This window comes from Salvelinus namaycush, chromosome 34, assembly GCF_016432855.1.
Source record: "Salvelinus namaycush isolate Seneca chromosome 34, SaNama_1.0, whole genome shotgun sequence".
NCBI lineage: Eukaryota > Metazoa > Chordata > Actinopteri > Salmoniformes > Salmonidae > Salvelinus > Salvelinus namaycush.
In genome coordinates this window covers 1,891,389-1,916,018 of record NC_052340.1, presented here as the reverse complement: position 1 = coordinate 1,916,018, position 24,630 = coordinate 1,891,389, and the positions used below count along the sequence as shown (strand labels likewise).

General features: G+C 42.5%; 1 protein-coding gene across 1 annotated transcript; it reads left to right on the top strand.

Annotated features, from left to right (window-relative positions):
- Positions 1-263: 263 nt before the first annotated feature.
- brca2 (BRCA2 DNA repair associated) lies at positions 264-23,728 on the top strand. The gene is made up of 22 exons (XM_038973768.1): positions 264-342; positions 431-492; positions 731-821; positions 933-1,706; positions 1,828-5,445; positions 8,414-8,512; positions 8,625-8,694; positions 8,884-9,362; positions 9,705-9,883; positions 11,784-11,968; positions 12,332-12,502; positions 12,958-13,086; positions 13,319-13,577; positions 15,237-15,392; positions 15,711-15,855; positions 16,290-16,402; positions 16,920-17,124; positions 17,351-17,517; positions 19,785-19,923; positions 20,909-21,183; positions 21,381-21,500; positions 22,928-23,728. Exons 1-22 carry the CDS (start codon positions 288-290, stop codon positions 23,306-23,308), a joined length of 7,872 nt encoding a protein of 2,623 aa, XP_038829696.1. The 5' UTR covers positions 264-287; the 3' UTR covers positions 23,309-23,728.
- Positions 23,729-24,630: the final 902 nt, after the last annotated feature.

Sequence of the window (24,630 nt, the reverse complement as noted above, 5' to 3'; positions counted from 1 at the left end):
GCTGCATGGAGACAGTTTTGGTAAGCTGACTGGTGACTTTTCAGTGTTGATCGATGTTGATATTTATTATATTGGTATTTATTGTTTTGATTTAAAATTTGCACAACTTTCTTTTTACAGGGCTGCTTGACACACCGAAACCCTCTATGGTAGGTGCAGCTGTTCTTGGCGAGAATTTTTTTAAACCAAACTAGTGTTTTAAAAGTTCCATTACACACTTTTTATTTCAGCAGGCACACTCTGCCAAACGTATATCTGAAAGTCTTGGTGCACAGTTAGACCCTGATATGTCCTGGACCAGTTCTCTCAATACACCTGTCATGTCGCCCACCATCATTTTGAGTAAGTATGATACTGTATGAATTTGGGGTTTTATCATAATGGGAGTTTTACATTGGTTGTCTAAAATGGCATGTCCTCACCCTTGCAGCTAAAAGTGAGGAGCATAGGACTATGTGCCCAGTAAGAATTGCTACCGAAGAGCAGGTTATGGTGAGTATTCCATACAATCCTAGAAAAACTCATGGCAGGTTAAGCATAAACAGACTTGTCTTCTTCTAAGGATGTCTAATGCTATTGACTTGCTATAATTTTCTAAACTAAATTAGATAAATAGTACAATATTGCTCCAGTACATTGGTGTCCCCTTGATTACACTTGGATACTCAACCCATGCTCAAGGCATTTGTGTATCAGACTTGTAGAGAAGGATTTGTCTTCCCTCATATAGTTTGTGCGAAAGCTTTTCCCCTCGGCCATGGAGTCTGGAAGCACAATGCTGTCACCAGAACAGAATGATAGACCTCTCTGTCAACACAATGGTGAGTATTTGTTGAATGGTAACTACAGTAGTAAATATTGTAGAAGTTACTCTGCACATTAACACTGTGTAACAGATACAAGTACTGATTATTTCTCTGGTATACCAACAGGACCGGATTCCCACTTGCCTGGTGTGATTGACATCTCCCCTGGCTTTCAAGACACGCTACCTGGTGACAGTGGCAGCCATTGGAAACAGACTTTACCAGACGCTATTGAGGACGGAGAAATCCGCAGCACTGTGGCCGGTGTCCTAGATGGAGCTGAGGATGTCCTCTCCATATTCTTCAGCAACAGAAGTTTGGCTTTACAAAGGGTGAAGACCAAAGAGAGAATCAAAAGGAAGCAAAGTGGCGCAACTAAGGAACACGTACCTACTTCTACAATAGAACATGACAAAGTATCCAGTGAGAGAGCAGGAGAATACCAACACACTAGGGAAACCTCTGAGCCTCTTGAGTCCAGGACTGACATGAAGTCTGGGGATTTGGCGACTTCTCAGTGGACTCCAATAAATGTACCTGACATTTCAGGCTATGATATGGATTCATTTCACCATGAGGGGTCTTCCTCTACTAAACACATAATTCCACAAGATGGCATAAGTGAAACATTCCGTGACTACACTGGGAGCCAGCAGCCGGATCGCGGTTTCTCTAAGCAGACTGTCCAGGTGGAGTCTGCCCTTTCCAGAAGAACATTACCATACACCAGCCAGCCAGAGGGATCTCAATTGACAGGGTCTGTAGTCGAAAGCTCTCTGGAACACACCTTTCCCAGGAAAACAAGGACATTTGTTTACTGTGTCAAAAATCCACTTCTGTCAGTGCAAGAAAAAAATGTTACTCAGATGTTACCTGCATCACCTGGAACTGCTCCCAGAGGTAAGATTGTAATGTCGTTTTTAATCTCATTCCAATGATATTATTGATTTCTTTCATTCAATGAAATGATTTCACTGATATATATTGATGCATATGCTTTTATTCTCTTCCATCATGTTAGGTGAAAATCAGAACATAAAACAAAGTGAAACCATACCAAATGAAGCGGAGTTTAATCATCTTAACAAAACTGCCTTGGATGGGAAAAAGCCGCTAGTTGAGCAGAAAAGTGCAACTGAAGAAAATATTGTTTCACAAGCACCGACCAAAGACCCTGATCTTGATATGTCACAGCTTTGCAGGGTATTTGCGCAAGATTTTAGCCAAGTAGTTGACTACAGTCAACCATGCAGCAAAAGAGCAGATGCTATTAAAAATGGCTTCTCTGCGTCAGCTTGTCTCTTAGCAATGAGACTAAGGAACAGAAAACAGTTGAATAAACTAGAATGGGGCCAGAAACCTGAACATCTTAACTCTGGCATCAGTGATGAAATGCATATTTCTGGTGCTCAGTTTAGCAACTCTGCAAACACCTCTAGAATGAATAGTACAGTGTGTGATAGCGGCTTCCCCCCCTCCACCCTTTCTGATGTCACACAAACAGAATCATCCCATGTTCACCCTAGCTCTGAAAAAAGTTATGGAAATCAGTCATCTAGAGGGTTTGAAACGGGTAACAACTGGATTATCTCTTTGCCTCCAGAAGCAATAAAGAAAGCAAAAGCATCATTGGATGACTTAACTGAGGAAAATATGACTGATGTTGTTACTGCTGCCAGTGAAGTGAAAGCTGTGTTGTCATGTGTGACAGGAAGCCAACTGTCCACAGAAGTGAAGTTCATTAGTCCACTCAACATTGCCAAAAGGTCAAAGCAAACCAGCGTAAAATTGAATGGTCAAGTTCATGTTCAGACCCCTCGGAGCGTCAATGTTTCGGTTTCCTCACACCCTGGGTCTGGTTTCAAAATGGCCTCCAATAAGAAGATACATTTTTTTTCAGCAAATCTGGAGAAAGACAAGGATCTGTTTAAGGAGATTGAGGATGAAATGCCTGCAGTCAATATTCCTGAGATAAGCCTTCCTGAGGAAGGTAACATGTCATGTGGATTGGAGCTTGTTGATGGATCTCATTTACCACCTCTACTCTATACACACCAGAGGTCTGTTGATAGCCAAGGTCCGTTGACAGCCTCACAGAGAGCTGATGTTTCAGAATTGTGCAGTCTCTTAGAAGCTGCAGACAGCCAATTTGAGTTCACACAGTTTAAACCAGCAAAGCTGAACTTCTATGTACCAGATGGTAGCACCCCTCGTCAATCTGAGAAAGAATTGGGTCCCGACTTTCTCACTGGCATAGATTTCGATGACAGTTTCAACTCTGATGTTGAGAAGCAATCTGTGAAGATGGCCACCCCTGACAAAAATACAACTATTTCTCATTGCAAGGAAATTTGCCAAGTAACAACCACCAAAATTAAATCTAGTGGGGGATCATCCAGCAATTCAACAGAGAAACCCAAAGAACATGTTATCCACAGAAGAGTACTTTACATTCCCAGTTATAGCTCTGAAAACATAGCTGAGCGTTCCTTTGGTTTGTTGACAAAAACCACAAACAAGAACCATCTACTCGATATGGATACGAACACCAGTGGAATGGAGTGTGAAAGCAAAAATCTCCCCAAGTTGGGTGTGGGTTTTAAAACTGCTGGCGGAAATGCTATGATAGTTTCAGAGAAGTGTCTGAGCAAAGCAAGGGCCTTGTTTGCAGATTTTGAGGAAAAAAACTGTGCACCCAAGTGTGCAGTAAAAAATCCGGAACAAGTTGAAACGTCACCTGTTCAATATAGAGGCGAAGTTGATAGAAATGTTGATTCAAATGTGACACATTTTCATGGCCCTGAAAAGAAAGTAGATCTGAAGGAACCACGTGATGAATACATTGACAAGATTAAAGTGGACTTTACACATTCTCACAAACATGGGGATGGTGGATTCCAGACAGCCAGTGGTAAAGGAGTGACCATCTCGGCAAAGGCCCTTCAAAAAGCAAATGCAGTCTTCAAAGACTGTGACGCTATGGAAGGTTCAGGTTGTGCATCAGAAAAGCTGAGCAAAACAAGTGTTGTATCAGAGACTGGCAGTAATAATTTTGAGAGAAACAATTGTGGCTTCAGCACTGCTCGAGGGAAGAGAGTTGATGTTTCTGCAAAATCTCTACTGAAGGCAAGGACTCTCCTGAATGACTGTGATGAATTGGAAAATTCTAAGCCAGGGAAAATCCCCAGCTTGAATGCAAAGATACCAAGTCAGAATATTCAGCAGAAAAGTGACTGTGATTTTAAGAAACCCAGTAGTAAAGCAGCCTCCATATCAGCAAAGATCCCTTTTACAGCAAAAACTCCATTTGATGGTGGCACGTCACATGATGTTCTAGGGGCAAAGAGCAAAATGCTCGAACCAGAAAATTCTCATACCCATGCCAAAGATCCTTTGAAAAATGGATATGGGTTCAGCACTGCCAGTGGTAAGAGCGTGTCTGTGTCCGAAGGGGCGCTGTTGAAAGCACAGGCTCTTTTGAGTGAATGTAATGTAGATGGAGAGGAACTTTCTAAATCAAAGAAAAAGATCAGAGTAGATCTTCATACTATTCAGAATCCAACACAAAAGCACAGTGGATTTAAGACTGCAAGTGTCAAAGAAGTTACCGTATCACCTAAGGCTCATAAGCAAGCAAAGGCTGTTTTCAACAACTGCGATTCCAATATGGACAGCTTAATCAGTGCTGAAGCAAAGCAAGGGAATATAGACGTAAAGTCGGCGGATGGTCTGATGAACAATCCAGGGAAAAGCTATTGTGCCTTCATGACAGCTGGTGGAAAGAATGTGCATGTATCTGAAAAGGGTATTTTGAAGGCCAGGAGCATTCTGAATGAAAACCTTGATAACTGCACAGACTCAAATGCCATTGAGGAGGCTTGGTTTTCAGATGGTAGATTTTCGTTACTCACTGAAGATGGTACAGGTGTCAAAAAAGGAGCAGGGAACAAATCAAATTCTTCTGACCTCAACGGTGATGAAAAGAGCTGTGATTTCAGCACTGCCGGTGGCAGGACTGTGCATATGTCCGATGGAGCACTCCAGAAAGCAAAGTCTATTCTGAACGAATGTGATGTAATTGAAAATCCACAACCTGAGAATGGCCACAAAGTGCATCTGGAAAAGATTCCAAAAAAGGAAACGCATGAAATCTCTCATGGTAGCACAGCCAGTGGGAAAGGGGTGTTTATTTCAGAGAAGGCACTTCAAGAAGCGTGTGATGATACCCTTGCCAGTGATACTGACCCTCACAGAAGATCTGAAGCAAATAGGCCACTGAAGGTCCCTACTCCCCCCCATATTAATGTTCAGCGTGTGCCGGTCAAAGCAGTCCGACTGGAGGACCGCGAAGTGATCCAGACCATTGTTGGAATGGCATGTCAGTCTTCATCTGTGGAATGTCAAGCGGAGTCTTCCTTGTTACATTTTGAATCCCTTGGATTCAGTGGCTGCTCTGTGACCCAGAGGAGGTACTTTGCCCAGGAGGCCATGGATTGTACCAAGGCTCTTTTAGAGGACGAAGACTTGACCGATCATTGTCCTGGAACACCAATCCAAGCTAACCCCATGTCCTGCAAGGGGGGTTTTGAGATGAGAAGTGGAATTAGGAAAAGGTCAGCAGAGGATTTAGGGATGACAGGTAAGATATACAGTACGAGTCAAAAGTTTGGAAACACCTACTCATTAAAGGGTTAGTTTTATTTTTACAGTTTTATACATTCTAGAATAATAGTGACTACATCAAAACTATTAAATGCCACATATGGAATCATGTAGTAACCAAAAAGTGTTAATTAAAAAATATATAAAAAATAAAAATATATTTTAAATACTTCAAAGTAGGGTTCGTTCCTTGTCAATCATTGGCTCATTTGTGAAATTAGCATTCAGACAATATCTTTAATTAAATCATTCTAAAACCTTTATTAATGCAATTGCAGACAGAAGTTGACAACAGGAACATAGCATGCATGTTTCCGAGTAAGTGCTGCAAAATAGAAAGGGGTCCGAGTTGTTTTATTATTCCTACAGTCATATCTTAGTGATGTCACTGCCTATGTCATTACCTTATACTCATGAGACCAAAACCATGCCAACACAGCTATATAAACAAGCGTTTTAGTGTTATCTAAAAGCTCAGCAGTAAATGTTCACTCCCCAAGTTGATTTATAGTGGACTGTCTGACATGTCTCTTATCTCTTAAACTCCCCTGCAGAGTTCTGTCTCAGTTACACATTTCTCAGACAGTTTCTTTATAAGTGGCAGAGATTAGAAAAGACTGTGGGGTCTTATAACCCCTCCCCTTCTATTAATACAACATAAGCATAATCAATTATTATAATAGATCAAACATTTGGTACAGCCCCTATCATGATCCCAAGGTGAACCCGACAGTAGCCACCCCTTGCCTTGATGACAGCTTTGCACACTCTTGGCATTCTCACAACCAGCTTCACCTGGAATGCGTTTCCAACAGTCTTGAAGGAGTTCCCACATGCTGAGCTCTTGTTAGCTGCTTTTCCTACACTCTGCGGTCCAACTCATCCCGAACCATCTCAATTGGGTTGAAATTGGGTGATTGTGGAGACCAGGTCATCTGATGCAGCATTCCATCACTCTCCTTCTTGGTCAAATAGCCCTTACACAGCCTGGAGGTGTGTTGGGTCATTGTCCTGTTGAAAAACAAATGATAGTCCCACCAAGCGCAAACCAGATGGGATGGTGTATCGCTGCAGAATGCTGTGGTAGCCATGCTTATTACGTGTTCCTTGGATTCTAAATAAGTCACTGACAGTGTCACCAGCAAAACACCATCACACCACCACCTCCATGCTTCACGGCGGGAACCACACGTGCGGAGGTCATCGGTTCACCTACTCTGCGTCTCACAAAGACACGGTGATTGGAACCAAACATCTCAAATTTAGACTCATCTGACCAAAGGACAGATTTCCACTGGTCTAATGTCTATTGCTCGTGTTTCTTGGCCCAAGCAAGTCTCTCCTTATTATTGGTGTCCTTTAGTAGTGGTTTCTTTGCAGCGATTTGACCATGAAGGCCTGATCCACGCAGTCTCCTCTGAACAGTTGATGTTGTGTCTGTTACTTAAACTCTGTGAAGCATTTATTTGGGCTGAAATTTCTGAGGCTGGTAACTAATGAACTTATCCTGTGCAGCAGAGGTAACTCTGGGTCTTCCATTCCTGTGGCGGTCCTCATGAGAGCCAGTTTCATCATAGCGGTTTAGTTTTTGCACTTTCAAAGTTCTTGAAATGTTCCGTATAGACTGACCTTCATGTCTTAAAGTAATGATGGACTGTCGTTTCTGTTTGCTTATTTGAGCTGTTCTTGCCATAATATGGACTTGGTCTTTTACCAAGTAGGTCACAACTGTCGTGGTAATTTCCTGTATTACTAAATGAGTTGAGTTTACAAACCACACACAAGTCAGAGTTATATTTTAAACTCCATCTTTAATTATATGAGCTCCACCATAGCCCTTTTGACTCTCAGATCAATTCAGTGTCTATAAATGAATTCTCTGAGTCCTTACAAAACAATTCTTAGTTTCTTTTATAGAAAAGATAAACCCCTTTCAACTTACATGACGAATAACAGATCTTAGGAACATTACAAAGAACCTTTTACTTGAAAGAGGAGTATCCCATCCAGATAGCATAAAGCATAGCTATAAATTATCGTTCAGTTTGGTCTCTTTAGACGAGATTCTCATCTCGCTCTTGGTACCACTTAGGACCAAAACATTACCTCATCTAATGGCATATATCAATTGTCAATTCTAGGTACTCCCATCTCAAATACACCCCCTCTTCTCCCCACCCTGGAGAAGCTCACTATGGGGAGTGAACCTCTAGGTCATATACTATGAAAGATAAGTTCAACATCAGCAGAGGGGTAATATAATGATTCCAGACACTGCCATACTCCTCCCCCCAATGGGAAAAGAAGGGAGTGACCAGCGTACAGACATAGTGGAGCCCTTCTCCCTTTCTGATATTCTGCATATTATGAAATAAATAAAACATCTTATTTATCTATGTTACCTAACTAATTCTGATTCATCTACTACACAACACAACTGATTGGCTCAAACACATTTAAGAAAACAAATTCCACAAATGTACTTTTATCAAGGCACACCTGTTAATTGAAATGCATTCCATGTGACTACCTCGTGAAGCTGTTTGAGAGAATGCCAAGAGTGCAAAGCTATCAAGGCAAAGGGTGGTTACTTTGAAGAATCCAAAATATATTTGGATTTGTTTAACACTGTTTTGTTTACTACATGATTCCATATTTGTTATTTCATAGTTTTGATGTCATCTATTACTCTACAATGTAGAAAATAGTAAAAATAAATAAAAACCCTTGCATGTGTAGGTGTGTCCAAACCTTTAACTGGGACTGTGTGTGTGTGTGTACACTGTATCTATCAGATCTAAAATAACAAAAATGTGATCAGATATTGTGATTTGGGAGGAGCCTAGAGGAGTAATGTTAGACATAATAACTCTTTACTTGCATATGAAAGTTACAGGGTTGTGTGTTTACAACATTGTCCTTTTATGTGATATTATATTCAATAGACCAGCCTCCTCTGAAAAGAAGACTCTTGACCAAATTCGACAGAACTGTGGATTGTAGTAGACGGTCTCAACTCACTCCAGCTAAAAGCAGTTCAGATGGTAAGACAGTTGACCTTTTCGAAGTAACGAATTATCAAGTAACAAAATTCCCAGTACGGTGAAAATGAACATTGACAAGATGGTTCATCAATGCATCATTTGATTGTTTCAGGTATATTTAAAGACAGGAGAGTCTTCAAATATAATGTGGCTCTTCAACCTAATGTCACCAGGCCATATCGGTAGGTAATCAATTTAAAACAAAGGTATTTCTGAACTAGAGTACAGTACCTGTGTGTGTTTGTTGTTTTCACATAGTTCAAACAACATATCTATTTTGAAATTATTTATCAAGTAAAATGCATTCATTCATTCACCTAGCATGAAATCTGTGTGTCATAGATTCTCATCACCTATGTTTGTCTTTCCAGCGCTAATCAGAGATGTGTAGACACAAGGCTGAATAAGACCGAGCCACAGAAGACAACGTCAGATCCAACCGCCGAAGACCGTAAACCAGTTAGCTCCAAGACAGCTGTATTTGTCCCCCCATTCCGGAAGAATGTCAAGCTTGAGCCACAGAGGAGCAGTGGTCTTCAGGACAAGACTAGAGCACCTGGTGTGTTTGTTTCCCCGTTTCGAAAAGACAACCGCGTAACCAGGGAGGGTTCCTTTAAACCTTCAGAAGATAATCATTCTCCCTTCATCTCTGAAATGCCTTCCAAGACCACATCTGTTCCACTTCCTGAGTACAACCCCATCACTGACACTGGTAGTGATAACGCAAAGGAGTCCATTAAGGAACAGGACCCACAAAATATTGACAAAACGGATCTAGGCGATGATGGTGGCCATTGCCTTCCTGTCACCCTAGGAGGAGAGGATGCCACTGCAGAGGAGTCTATTGCAGGTCAGCTAGCCCCTGATGCCACCGGTACCCTTCTAGACATTGTTTATGATACAAATATAATAATTTGTCTGACCTTTTTAACCAATGTCATCTTTGGGATATTGTAGACAATATTATTAGTTTCAACATGGTGTGACAACATGTGAAAGAGATTATGCTGATCAATTCACTGGCTTGGGACTAAATGTGTGTACTGAATCAGAACATGCATTTTATCCGAAAGTAATTAACAAGAAGGCATTTGAATCGGAACTGATACATTTGAACCGATGTGCACTTATCAGGAGTCGACTTAATGTGAAAAAGTAATGTGTGTGTGTGTGTGTGTGTGTGTGTGTGCAGATGCAGAGTGCTTGCAGCTGGCCCGAGACATGCAGGACATGAGAATCAAGAAGAAGAAGCGGCAGACCATTAGACCTCTCCCTGGCAGCCTGTACCTGGCCAAGACATCTGGGGTGGCCAGGCTGACCCTCAGGGAGGCTGTTGGAGGTCGGCACCCGGTACAACACACACACAAACAGGTACTGTAACTAACACAAACATACTTTTACTTGACACTATGTGAACCCTTTGGAATGATCTGGATTTCTGCGTAAATTGGTGATAACATTTTAATCTGATCTTCATCTAAGTCACAACAACAGACAAACAGTCTGCTTATAATAACGCATAAATGATTGTATTTGTTTCTTGTCTATATTGAATACATCATTTAAACATTCACAGTGTAGGTTGGGAAAAGTAAGTGAACCCTTAGGCTAATGACTTTTCCAAAAGCTAATTGGAGTCAGGAGTCCGCTAACCTGGAGTCCAATCAATGAGATGAGATTGGAGATGTTGGTTAGAGCTGCCCTGCCCTGTAAAAAACACTCAAAACATTTTAGTTTGCTATTCACAGGAAGCATTACCTGATGTGAACCATGCCTCGACAACAGAGATCTCAGAAGACCCAAGATTAAGAATTGTGGACTTGCATAAAGCTGGAAAGGGTTACAAAAGTATCTCTAAAAGCCTTGATGTTCATCAGTCCACGTTAAGATGAATTGTCTATACATGGAGAAGGTTCAGCACTGTTGCTACTCCATAGGAGTGGCCGTCCTGCGAAGATGACTGCAAGAGCATGCTCAATGAGGTTAAGAAGTGTCAGCTAAAGACTTACAGAAATCTCTGGAACATGCTAACATCTCTGTTGACGAGTCTACAATATGTAAAACACTAAACAAGAATGGTGTTCATGGGAGAACACCACGGAAGAAGCCACTGCTGTCCAATAAAAAAACATTGCTGCATGTCTGAAGTTCGCAAAAGAGCATCTTTATGTTCCACAGCGCTACTGGCAAAATATTCTGTGGACAGATAAAACTACATTTGAGTTTGTTTGGAAGGAACACACAACACTGTAGAGAAAAAAAGGTACCGCACACCAACATCAAAACCTCATCCCAACTGTAAAGTATGGTGGAGGGAGCATCATGGTTTGGAGCTGCTTTGCTGCCTCAGGGCCTGGACAGCTTGCTATCATAAACTTGGGAATTCATTTTTCCGTTGATCAAGACATTTTGCAGGAGAATGTTAGGCTATCTGTCCTCCAGTTGAAGCTCAACAGATGTTGGTTAACGCAACAGGACAACGACCCAAAACACAGCAGTAAATCAACAACAGAATGGCTTCAACAGAAGAAAATATGCCTTCTGGAGTGGCCCAGTCAGTCCTGACCTCAACTCAATTTGAGATGCTGTGGCATGACCTCGAGCAGTTCACACCAGACATCCCAAGAATATTGCTGAACTGAAACAGTTTTGTAAAGAGGAATGGTCCAAAATTCCTCCTGACTGTTGTGCAGGTCTGATCCGCAACTACAGAAAACGTTTGGTTGAGGTTATTGCTGCCAAAGGAGGGTCAACCAGTTATTAAATCCAAGGGTTCACATAATTTTTCCACCCAGCACTGAATGTTTTACACATTGTGTTCAATAAAGACATAAACAGGTATAATTGTTTGTGTTATATGTTTAAGCAGACTGTGTTTATCTATTGTTGTGACTTAGATGAAGATCAGATGAAATTTTATGACCAATTTATGCAGAAGTCCAGGTAATTCCAAAGGGTTTACATACTTTTTCTTGCCACTGTATACTGTAACACACACAAACAGATACTGTAACCTACACATACAAACATACTGAAACACACAGACAAACAGGTAGTGGAACACAGACTGACAAATAGGTGTTGGAAGACACACACACACAGACTGATACTGTAAAAACAGACTGGATTGGTAGAGGTGGAACAGGGCTTTTGAAGTCTGATTTAGAATATGAACAATGGTGGGGGGCTGGGGCTTGTCTGTTGAACTTGTTAAGTGTGTTTTTTGGAGGGTAATGACTGATGTCTAATCCTCATTGTGGATATTACTCAGCTGTATGGCTACGGAGTGCACCGGCATGTTTCGGATATCAGCAGTGAGAGTGCCGAGGCGTTCCGCTTTGTCTGCCGACACTTCTTCAGACGCGAGGCGTTTGTAGAGGGGTGCATTCAGCTGGCCGACGGGGGTTGGCTCATCCCTCGCAACGATGGAACCGCAGGGAAACATGAGTTCCACAGGTACTGTTTTATTGATTGTTTGGGACACATAGCATTCGTTCCAACTGATGAAGTTGTTAATTTTCAACTTTGCCATGTATTCCCTTGAACATATTTATTATTCAATTGGATGAATGTATGTATGTATAACAGGTATACTGATGCTCCATCTACCACTATATCGAAATACTTTTGAGAAACAAATGAAATAAATGTGTATTTAAATAACTAGTTAATCAACTTGAATAAATATTTGGTTTATAGGTCACATCACTGATGCTGCAGTTAACACTACATCGCAATACTTTGATGGGAAACTTGATGAAAATGTATACATTTTTAAATAATGAATTAAACCGAACATACGCTCCCCCTCTACTTCAGAGCGTTGTGTGATAGCCCTGGCGTGGACCCCAAGCTGATCAGTGAGGCCTGGGTGTTCAACAACTACCGCTGGGTGGTGTGGAAACGAGCCTGCATGGAGAGGGCATTCCCAGCGGTGATGGGCAGCCTCTGTCTCACACCAGAACAGGTGCTCCTACAACTGAAATACAGGTACGGCAGCAACCAAAAAGGTAGCTCTGGTGCAGGTTGTTGGGTGCACTTTCCTTCACTAACGGCCTGTATCAATGTGCGCACATCAATACAGGACGATAGTAGAGGAACGTGCACTCACGCCCTGGACCAGAGCTACGACCAAGTAACCTCATACTGCGTAAGCACATGAAATGATTTTGGATAAAGGTTGTGTATGTGTTTTGTGTAATATCCATGCCTATTCAGCCTTTTATGTGACCAGGATGTTTCAATTTCTGTTTTTATATGGCGAACCCATAACAATGTGTACGGTGCAGTGAGGTTGAAGAGAGACTTGCATACATAAACTGCAGACAAAACAAATGTATTGTGCGAACTAAATGTAACACGTATTTGTGTGTGCCACATACAATGTGGAGCTGAACCACAGCAGCAAGTAGCAAGGCTATTGAATGTGTGTGTGTTTGTGTCAGGTACGACTTGGAGGTGGACAACAGCAAGAGGTCAGCTCTAAGGAAGATCATGGAGAGAGACGACACGGCAGTCAAGACCATGGTGCTTTGTGTATGTGGTGTTGTCACCAAAGGCCATAACTCAACAAGGTGAAACAGAGTAGAACAATAAATGACTTTGTTCAATGTGCAGTTTGCCAAAATAATTCTATTGACTTCATGTCATATAGTTCTGTCGAAATTCTTATGTTATTATTGTTTATAACCTCGGTTCTATGAAGGTTGAGAAGGAAATGCAACAAACCGGTATGGAGCTTGCTTCCCCATGAGTGTGTTGCATTTAGTAAGCCGACTGAAAGAGAACCCTATGTGTATCACACAGGCAGAGCTGGAGTGAGACCAAGACCAAAACACCACCCGGGAGTGCTGCAGGGTCTAAAGCCACGTCGTCCCCAGTAGGCTTGATCTGGCTGACGGATGGCTGGTACGCCATCAAGGCCCAGCTGGACGTCCCACTGACCGCCATGCTCCACCGGGGCCGCCTGGCGATTGGGGGGAAGGTGATGGTCCACGGGGCTGAGCTGGTGGGATCTCAGGATGCCTGCTCCCCACTAGAGGCTCCCGACTCCCTCATGCTGAAGGTAAGAACTGGGTTGTGTTCATTAGGCACCAACCAGAAGAAAAGAGACTGTAACTGGGAGGAACTACTTGTACTTGTCAAATTAGAAATGCTGTTTTCCATTGCGCTCAAATGTAATGAACTCAAATGTAAGAAGACAATATAGCCGATATGGGCTTAGAAGACACTCAGTATTCAGAATGATATATTTCAACTACATATTACTGCATGTAAATGTACTGTAAATTCCTTTCGAATTCAGTCTGACTCTGCTACCAGTAGGGCTGCAACGGTAATTGTCTAATCGTGTAACCGACGATTATGGAACGTGATAAATCTTTGTTGCGCCTTGTTTTAGCAAGGTGTTGTAGCAAACGAGTCTTCGGTTGCCTAGGCAACGCACCTCGCCCTGCAGCAGCACATGCAGCCAGGAGCGGAGGAGAGTAGAAAATGTGTGTAAACCAGGCTTTGTTGATTTCTTTTTTTTTTTATATATATATAAAATTGTTCAAATAGCAATTATTAACTGTGACCGACAAATAATTCATCCAAAATTCCAGAACTGTCACGTCCTTATCTACCAATAACAGCTAGTACCGCTACTAATCAAATCAAATGTATTTATATAGCCCTTCTTACATCAGCTGATATCTCAAAGTGCTGTACAGAAACCCAGCCTAAAACCCCAAACAGCAAGCAATGCAGGTGTAGAAGCACTACTACTACGGATCTTCCCGGGTCATTTTCAGTAGGGCACACGAGTCCTGCACAGGCATGATTTTTAAGCCCTACCCATGCCCGATTGCTTCTGCCAAATTTAAGGCCCGGCCTTGCCCAAAATCAAAAATAAATTCCTCCGTTAGTAAATCCATTAGCTGTTCCTCTCTGTCACTCGCTCTCTGCACACAGCTCGCTCTGCTCATGGATGCTCTGAGTATCCATAGCAACGGCTCCACTGGGGCTGCTCTGCTCAATGACGAGACATGAGAGAGCAGTTAGCTGTTAGCTACTTTTCGTCACTCTAAAATCTGACAACTCAAGGACCGTTATTCTTTTCTGTGAAATAATCTGTCCTGTTTTATACTGTATTTGACGAGGTTAAAGCACTTCTGACACCATGTCATGATCTTAGTCAGATAAGACTGTACTGCACAGCAGAGCACGAGCAAATGTGTCCGCTTCAAAATGTTAGGGATCAATTTAGTGATATCCGAGCCCTACATGGCCATAAACCGATGTATAATGTCGGGCTCGGTTCGAGTAGCAGAGCTCTAGGGCATACTGTAACAAAACATTTTGCCACTGCTGTCGGCGTATGCACTCTAGGGACCCCAATGGTATAGCAACAAGTTTGGTTGTACCCACCCTCAGCCTGTATTTCCATTAACAGTATTGTCCCAAACACACTCCTTTTGGATTCATTTGGGATTGGGCATAACCTAAAGCGAAACATTTTTTGTTTTGTTTCAGCAGCGATTTTGAATGCAATTGCTCTTACCTAGCTCCGGGGACAAAAGCAGTTGATAGGCTACAGGGGGAAGCTGTAAGAGAATGAATTTAACTGATTGGAAGTGTTTCTTATTGGTTAAGTTCCGATGGTACCTCCGCATTACACTCCATTTTGGACTTATTTCTTCTGTTTTGTGCCTAATGAACACGACCCTGATGTATGTGGTTTCAGATTGGGGCCAACGGCACCAGAGCGGCGCGTTGGTACACCAGGCTAGGGTTCTACAGCAACCCTAGTCCGTTCCTCCTCCCCCTCTCCTCCCTCTACAGCAACGGAGGCCCCGTGGGCTGTGTGGACATTGTGGTGCTGAGGAGCTACCCTACCCAGGTGTGTTTCACTGTACACGTCAGCTCTGGTCCATTGTGTTAGTTTGCGTTTACCATTTAGTGGAGGAACATGCACTAACGACATGAACCACAGCTAGGCACACATCATCCACTTAATGAATCCCCTAAGAAGGCATTGCTAGGGCCAGGAATTTTTCCCAGATCACGTAACCTGAACAAAGAGAAACTCTGGACCCCTAGCTGTGAGTGATGTACTCGGAGAGGGCGTGTTACATATGTATAACTTAGGCCCATGTAACACTCCTGGCCCTGGTGAGAGGTTTATTCAGAGAGGTTGTGTGTGTGTGTGTCCCTCCAGTGGATGGAGAAGAAGTCGGACGGAGGGTTTGTGTTCCGCGCAGGCCGTGCAGAGGAGAGGGAGGCGCGGCGTCACGGAGACGCCAAACACAAAGCCATGGAGATCCTGTTCGCCAAGATCCAGGCCCAGTTTGAGAAGGAGGACGGTAGGAAATCCTGGTTCCATCTCAAATGGCAACCTATTCCCTATACAGTGCACTACTTTTGATCAGGGTCCATAAGGAATAGGGTGCCCCTATTACTGACAGGGATTGTTGAGGTTAGATAAGATCTGTCAATCATATTACCAGTTACATTTTCTAGTTTGATTTAGTCCATAGACTTGTTCAGGTTCCTATATCTCAAATACAAATTATTTTCATGTTCCTGCATGTATTATGTATTGCAAATTCTTATAGAATTTAGTCTTGACTGCTACCAATAACATCAACTACTACTAATACTAATCTTCCAGAGTCATTTTCAGCAGGGCACACTGTAGCAAAACATTTTGCGATGTACATCTGTGTAAGTTCAGGTCCCGCCTCCCCGTTTCACTCAGTTACAAAACCTTTTCCGCCTACTGAACATGACCCAACAGTTTGCGGTAAACCCAGAGGCCGGAGACGGACCCTGCGTGGTCGAGACATTGAGACACTGCTGGACGGGGAGGAGCTGTACGACGCGGTGGAGAATGACCCAGTTTATCTGGAGGTGACCATAATCACACTGTCCAAATCCATTTTGATCAACATTGGTGGGTTTAAATAAAGCATAAGCCTAATGGGACCTGATCAAAAGTGGTGCACTAAATATACAATATGGTGCCATTTGGGGCATAGCCCTTGCTAGGAAGGAGTCTTAGTTATGGTTAAGGATACATGACTGACCAAATCAGTTATGTATAGTCACTTTTATATGATGCTTTATTTCAATCCCACCAATGTTGATCAAACTGATTTGGTTAGATGGATGTCCAAAACAAGTGGAAAAAAAACAACTAATGATGACAGACAACCATCCATGATTCTGGTGTTTGATTTTGACAAAACATGATTCTTTTTGGTCTCTTTGTGTCAATATATCGTCATAACAGTTGAGCAAAACATAATAATTTCATACATTTATTTATACAGGGAAAAATGCCAAGTGTACAGTTAAAAATATAAATTGGGAATTAAAAGAACTTGAGCCCTAAGTAGACCTACTGACTCATATTGTTTTGTGCTAGGGCCGTCTGAGTGAGCAGCAACGGGAGGCGTTGAACAGCTATAGGCGTTGTGTCGGTGAGAGGAGGCAAGCGGCACTGCAGGGGAGGTTCCGCCAGGCTCTGGAAAGCACCCAGGAGGGCGAGGGCGGGAGCTGTCACAACCGAGACGTGACCCCCATCTGGAAGCTCAGCGTCGCTGACTCCAGGGCCAAGCCGGGCAGCAATGGTGTGAATGGATCTTTGTATATAGCACAATCAGGGATGTAGTGGAGCCTTTTTTCCCAAACTTTATTCAGACCAAGGAGAAAGTAAAAGGGATACAGATATGGGAAAAGAGAAAGTTAGAAGGTCAACACAGGGATTTAACCCCGGACTCCGAAGGGGTAGTAGACCAGCGTTCGTCTTTGTTTAATTCCTGGTTCCTCACCCAACCAACACCCTCCTTCCAGCAGTGTACCTGTTGAATATCTGGCGCCCCTCCATGGATCTGCAGTCCTTGCTGAAGGAGGGCTGTCGATACAAGGCCTACAAACTATCCACGTCGGAGGGCAAGAAACAAGCCGGTAACACCTCCATTCAGCTCACCGCCACCAAGAAAACCCAGTTCCAGAATTTACAGGTAACACTGAACTTAAACGACATAGTGTGTGAATACGAATGTAAATTCTAAAATTCTTTCCCAATCTCAAATCAACCCTAAACTATACCCTAGGCACTTGTGTATACACTCACCGGCCATTTTATAAGGTACACCCATCTAGTATTGGGTCGGGCCTCCAGAACAGCCTGAATTCTTTGTGGCATGGATTCCTGCCAGGAAAACATTCCCCACACCAGTAAACCACCAGCCTGTACCAGGCAGGATGGGTCCATGGACTCGTGCTGCTTACGCCAAATCCTGACTCTGCTGTTATTATGATGCAACAGGAACTGGGATTCGTCAGACCAGGCAACGTTTTTCCACACCTCAATTGTCCAGTGTTGGTGATCGCGTGCCCACTGGAGCCGCTTCGTGTTTTTAGCTGATAGGAGTGGAACCCAGTGTGTTAATCTTCTGCAATAGCCCATCCGTGACAAGGATCGACGAGTTGTGTGTTCCGAGATGCCGTTCTGCGCACCGCAGTTGTATTACACTGTTGTCTGTCTGTTTGGGGCCCGCCTGTTAACTTGCACGATTCTTGCCATTCTCCTTCGACCTCTCATCATCGAGCTGTTTTTGCCCACAGGACTGCCACTGACTTTTTTCTTTTATTTTCGTTGCACCATTATCGGTAAACCCGAGACAGTCGTGCGTGAAAAGCCTAGGAGGGCGCCCTTTTCTAACGATCAATCGAACAGTAACTGAATGCCTTGATGCCTGTCCGCCTGCTTTATATAGGAAGCCACGGCCACGTGACTCACTGCCGTGAACGGGGGGGTGTATGTAGTAAACTGGCCGGTAAGTGTAATAAACTGTCCGTTAAGTATAAACAACCCTTTACTTTTTCCACATTTTGTTGTTCCTAGGTGGAATTAAGTCTCTAAGAGTGTTCCACACATGGATTGTGCAAAATGTGTTCATTGTTGACCAGTAGCTAGGTTTAAATCCAATTGACTACAGATTTTCATGCGTAAATACAATATGGTTATATCATTATTCGCGCATAAAAGCAGTTCCACTGCCATAGATTTAAGTCAAAACACATTGTAGAAGTCTAGCAAATTTTACTCGGCCACTCACAAACATTCACGGTCTTCTTGGTAAGCAACTCCTGTGTAGATATTGCCTTGAGTTTTAGGTTATTGTTCTGCTGAAAGGTGAATTCATCTCCCAGTGTCTTGTGGGAAGCAGACTGAACCAGGTTTTTCCTCTAGGATTCCTTTTATTTTTTTATCCTGGAAAAACTACCCAGTCCTTAACAATTACTAGCATACCCTTAACATGATGCAGCAACCACTATGCTTGAAAATATGGAGAGTGGTACTTACTAATGTGTTGTATGGGATTTGCCCCAAACATGTTGTATTCAGGACAAAAAGTGAATTGCAACAAGGCACTAAAGTAATACTGCAAAAAATGTGGCAAAGCAAACAGGATGCATATTTTTGAATATTTTTATTCTATACAGGCTTCCTTTTCACTCTGTCAATTAGGTTAGTATTGTGTAGAAACTATTGTTGATCCATCCTAATTTTTCCCCTCACAGCCATTCAACTCTAACTGTTTTGAAGTCACAGTTGGTCTCATGGTGAAATCCCTGAGCGGCTTCTTCCGACAACGGAGTTAGGAAGGATGCCTATCTTTGTAGTGACTGGGTGTATTGATGCACCATCCAAAGTGTAATTAATAACTTCACCATGCTCAAAGGGATATTCAATGTCTTTTTTTGTTTTACCCATCTACCAATAGGTGCCCTTTGAGGTATTGGAAAACCTCCCTGGTCTTTGTGGTTGAATGTGTTTTGAAATGCACTATGTGTGGGGGGTACTAACAGAGATAAGGTAGTCATTCAAAAATCATGTTGAACACCATTATTGCACACAGTGAGTCCATGCAACTTATGTAACTTGTTAAGCAAATGTTTACTCCTGAACTCATTTAGGCTTGCTATAACAAAGGGGTTGAATACTGACTCAAGGCATTTCAGCTTTTCATTTGTAAACATTAAAAAAAAAAACATCATTCCACTTTGACATTGTGTGTGTAGGCCAGGGACAAGAAAAATCAAAATTTATCCATTTTGAATTCTGTCTGTGACACAACAAAATGTGGAATAAGTCAAGGGGTGTGAATACTTTCTGAAGACACTGTATTACACTGATTTAATCCTCACAAGTGCCTAGTGGCAAGTGTTTTAGGGATTGATTTGGATTTGGTTGTCTCGTGTCATTTTCTCCATCACCCAGGCTTCTGCAGGGTGGTTGTCTGAGCGTTTCCAAGCCCGAGAGGCGGTTGGCTTTCGCGTTCTCCTGAACCGGGACTTTAAGCCGCTCTGTGGAGAGGTGGATCTGGTAGGCTACGTCATCTCCATCACAGACATACAAGGTGGGTTGTTCATCAGGGCACACAACTGAAATGTTTTGTGACAAATTAGCGTCTCTAAATGTCCCTCCCTATTTAAGTCCGTTTTCTTATTTTTGGTGCCTGATGGACAGGACCCTGTTTGGTCTGTAAAGAGTTCAGTTCTCAACTGATTTTATTCATCCCCCAAAGGGCTTATAAAGTGACAGGCAGACAAAATATAACAATATGCAAATCAGACCTGGATTTAAATACATGCATATTTAAAGATCCAAATGCAGCTTATATATATATATATGTATGCGTGTGTGTATATATATATATTTGTGTATGTGTATATATATTCATATGTGTGTAACAATTAAGTACCTTGTAATGTGATTGCTTTTCAGCAAAAAGCAATTTCTCAAGCAAGAATTTTGCCAGCACCGTCTGGGAGTGGTCTGAGTGGGGAGGGGAAAACTGAAAACTAGCTGTTATTGGCAGAGATGTTTGGAACTCTTTCTTATTGGTCTATTAACTAATTTAATGCCTGGTGATGTCAGCAGTCCGGCCAAAACTCCGTCCCACCAAGACAGGCTAAAATTTCAGGCGGTCTTTCTAAACCGCTCTTATTCTAAAAAGGCATAGTCATTTATTATTATTATTCCAACCTCGTAGTATGGAAATATATGTAAAACACAGGAAAATCACATTTTTGACTGCACTGGGCATTTACGTACTTTTGTGAGCATTTTTTTACTGTTCAACTATAATTAGTTGTAAATACATGCCAATACTTTCCACATGTGTTTTTCCAAATACATTCCAATGTTCAACTACTTGTATTTTCAAAGATACTTTGTCTAAATACTTACTTCAAAATGTATTTTAAGGTAATTTAAATAAATAGTATTTGAGCACAGGTCTGGAACAAATACATAACCAACAACCTATATGGCAATGGTATATCAAGAACAAGCATGAACAGATGGATTTGACCAACTCTGTTGACATGCTGTGCCTGCAGGTCACTCTCCAGTGGTGTATCTAGTGGATGGCTGGCTGGACTTTGTCAAGGTGCGCTGCTGCAGCAGTCTGGTCCAGCAGGGCTTGGAGGAGGTGGTCAAGCCTCTGGCTCTGGTGGCTCTCAGTAACCTTCAGCTCAGAGCCCATCCCTCCTCCCCCACCCCTATCCGCAGCGCCATCCCTGGCCTATACGCTGGAGAACTGGTCTCGTTTTCCACCAACCCCAAGGAGCCACATCTACAGGAGGCTGCCACTCAACTCAGAACCCTTGTCCAGGTAGCTAGGGATTGAGGGCATTTGAAGGTTTCGAAACGTCACAATCAAAACTGGAGTGTGATAGACAGAAAAGCTGTTATACAGGGAAATTGGACACGTTATTCCTGTGAGGTCAAGATTTGTCTTCCTCACTGCCACTGATTTGAGGATATTTGCAACAAACTGTTGTTTGAATTTATTGTGTGTGGTTTGAGCAGGGCCAGGAACACTTCTTCAGGACTGCAGAGGAGAGGTTATCTAACTTAGTCCAGGGGTCTGTCCAGTGTCTTCCTCCGCCGCCATGGACTCCAGATGCCAAACCAGATGCCAGGACTACTGTGAGTTTTTGTTGGTTTCCCAATCAGACAACTATTCTGGTCAAGCTGGAATGACAGTTGATTTATAAAAATAAAAAAACATTTACATTCCTATGTACACAACACAAGTCTGTATCAATGTTATTCACCACTACACATCAAGTCACATCTACACATTGTACATTAAATTAACAAAGAATGTGTGTCAGGGTTCGCAGAAGGTGCTTGAGGTGCTAAAGTACTGGAATTTGGCACTCTGAAATGGAATACTTTGAAAATTAGACATTTTCACACGTTGGTAATTGAAAAGTGCTTGAATTAAAATGAGAGAACAGACCAAAATGTTTTTTTATGAAAAATGTATTGGTCTTGCGAATTAATTTCCGGGCAGACTGCCGAGTATTATTTCTTCGTGCTGTGGTTGCCAGGCGAGCTCCCTCATTCTACCCACACTGCCACTCAGCCAGGAAGGTACAGAACTGACTGATTAGGTGCCGCCAAATGTCACATCGATAGCTAAAATGCTGGGTAGATTCAATCCTGCCTTTTTATGGGTATGGAAAATGTCTGGGATCTTTCATTTCAGCTCATGAAACATGGGACCAACACTTTACATGTTGCGTCTTATATTTTTGTTTTGCGAGCATGGGTGAATCGGCCCTGAAGAGTCACATGAAGGGGGGAAAAAGACAAACTGTGACTTTCTCTAAAACAACCTCCTGAGATTTTTTGCCAATCGCCTCATTCATATATCAAGCGGGTTCTGGTGGCTGTTCACATGCCGTTTTCCTCACACATCCCACCCGCCCGGCGACACTAAAGCTGCCACTCGGAAGCTAGGTGCTATTAAGCAGGAGATTCCCAAATGCCCAATAAAAAGTAATTAAGCTGTAATTGTGTAGTCATTTTTTATTTATTTTTATTTAACTAGGCAAGTCAGTTAATAACCAATTCTTATTTACAATGACTGCCTAGCCCGGCCAAACCCGGACGACACTGGGCCAATTGTGCGCCGCCCTATGGGACTCCCAATCACGGCCGGTTGTGATACAGCCTGGAATTGAACCATGGTCTGTAGTGACGTCTCTAGCACCGAGATGCAGTGTCTAAGACCGCTGCGCCTCTCGGGAGTAATGCAAATAGGAAATGTGTCTTCATCAGTAGGCATCTCCCATAATCATCAGTACCGACTTAACACTCATGTATATGTAGTGAAGCAACGTATTATTGAGTAGAACTTTTAAGGTAGTGATGAATCGTTAGAATATTTTCTCATGAGGTTGTGGCGATCTACTGCCATCTGGCGGCAACTAGAAACAATTGCATAGTACTAACTATTACAAATTGATGGTCCTTGAAAATAAATATTAGTGCTTGAAAAAGTACTTAAGTCCTTGAATTTGACTTGCCACTCTCTGTACGAACTTTTAGTGTGTGTTGTCTTCCAGATGACACCCCAGCAGTCAGTTCGAAGCGTTGGCCCCTTCACCCCCCTGAACAGGGTCGTCCCCCCTCCACCCGCCTGCTCCTCCGGGGGGGACAACAAAGACCCCAAGAGCCTGAAAAGAAAGAGGGGCCTGGAGTACCTGTGTCGTGTCCCCTCTCCCCCTCCACTCTGCCCCTTGGGCACCATGACCTTACTCTCGCCGTCCGTCAACAAGACCTTCAACACCCCTCGCAGGACCGAGACCCACCGGATCCTAAAGACACCTCTGGCCCCCGCTCCACAGCATGTCCACCTGCCCCAAGAGGATGAGTGGGTGGAGGATGAAGAGCTGGTCATGATTGACACTCAGGCCCTACACGATGGCATAGGGATAGACACGTGACAGAGAATGTATTGGATTGTTATTGGGAATCCATCTGGAAAGATGTAGGTTATTTTTTAAGCTGGGGGGGGGGGATTTTAGAGAGGCTAACCATGACATGATTGGTGCCAGGTGAATGTTAACACTAGCGAAATGTTGGAAAATTATCATATGGAGTTGTTTGTAACATCAGGCTGAATCAAGTTAGGATTTGGTCCATCTTGCCTTTTTGGGCAAAAATATTGATGCCAACAAAATGCATCAGACAGAAAAGGGGTTGTCTTGGAGAACTCCTGAAATAGTTTAGTGAAATGGCATTAGAAGAACTGTCACGAACTGTATAATATAAATGAAAAAATACTAAAATTTTTGTCCTTGTGTTTATGACCTCTTGTCGCTCACATCTGCATGTTCACAATAAATGTTCTAATGTATTGGTAATATGAGTATTTTGTGTAATTTATAAACAGGATTTTAACTGGTGTGGTCAAACCCTTAAAAAGCAACAGCAGGTGGCGATGTCGCTGCGAAACTGACTCCATTTTTTTCACAAACAGTCGGTCTTCATGTTAATTTCCATAAACAAAATGTTACCTAGCTAATTTAAAATCATGAAAATGTATCATAACATGTAATACTTCAACTTCATCACTTTATGGTAAGTAGCTAATTCATTAGCACAATTCTGGCGGCTGCCTATGGCTATTTTATCAGTTACCAAATCTTGCCAAGCAGTAACTTTGCAAGACTTGCTTTAACATTGGCTAGCTTGCTAATGTTTGTAGCGGTATACTCTTAGTTTCATCTAGATTGTATATTTTGAATTGCTTAAAATAATATAAAATAAATTTTCTCATGTTGGCTTGCTAGCCATCTATTTAGCATTGTTTTGTCTAGTTAACTTACCTCAGCCATTCTTTGAAACTAGCTATAGTTAAAGCTTGATGCTTGTCAATGAAGTGCAGAAATAATATTTCTTTAAAAAGTATCTTAACTTTCTGGCACTGATTTCAGATTTACTGCCAAGCTAACTTGCTTGGCAAGTATTTGCTAAGTATTGCTAATCAAACCCATGAACTACGATGTGCGGTAAATCCTTTGCATGTTGATTCAAAGGATTTACCCCAACTTCTCGATGGTATTTCCGTGAGACAAGTCTGGAACTTCTCTCACTGGAAGAAATGGAGAACGGCTGGAGTGTTTAAAAGTGGAGACAAATGGAGCCTCTGCAACAGACAGAGTGCTGCCAGTGAGAATTGATGGAGGTCCCGGCATAAAGGGCAGAGCCAGTTATCAAAAAGCTGGGTACCAGCAGCGCTGCCTTCATTGGACCTGTACAGTTG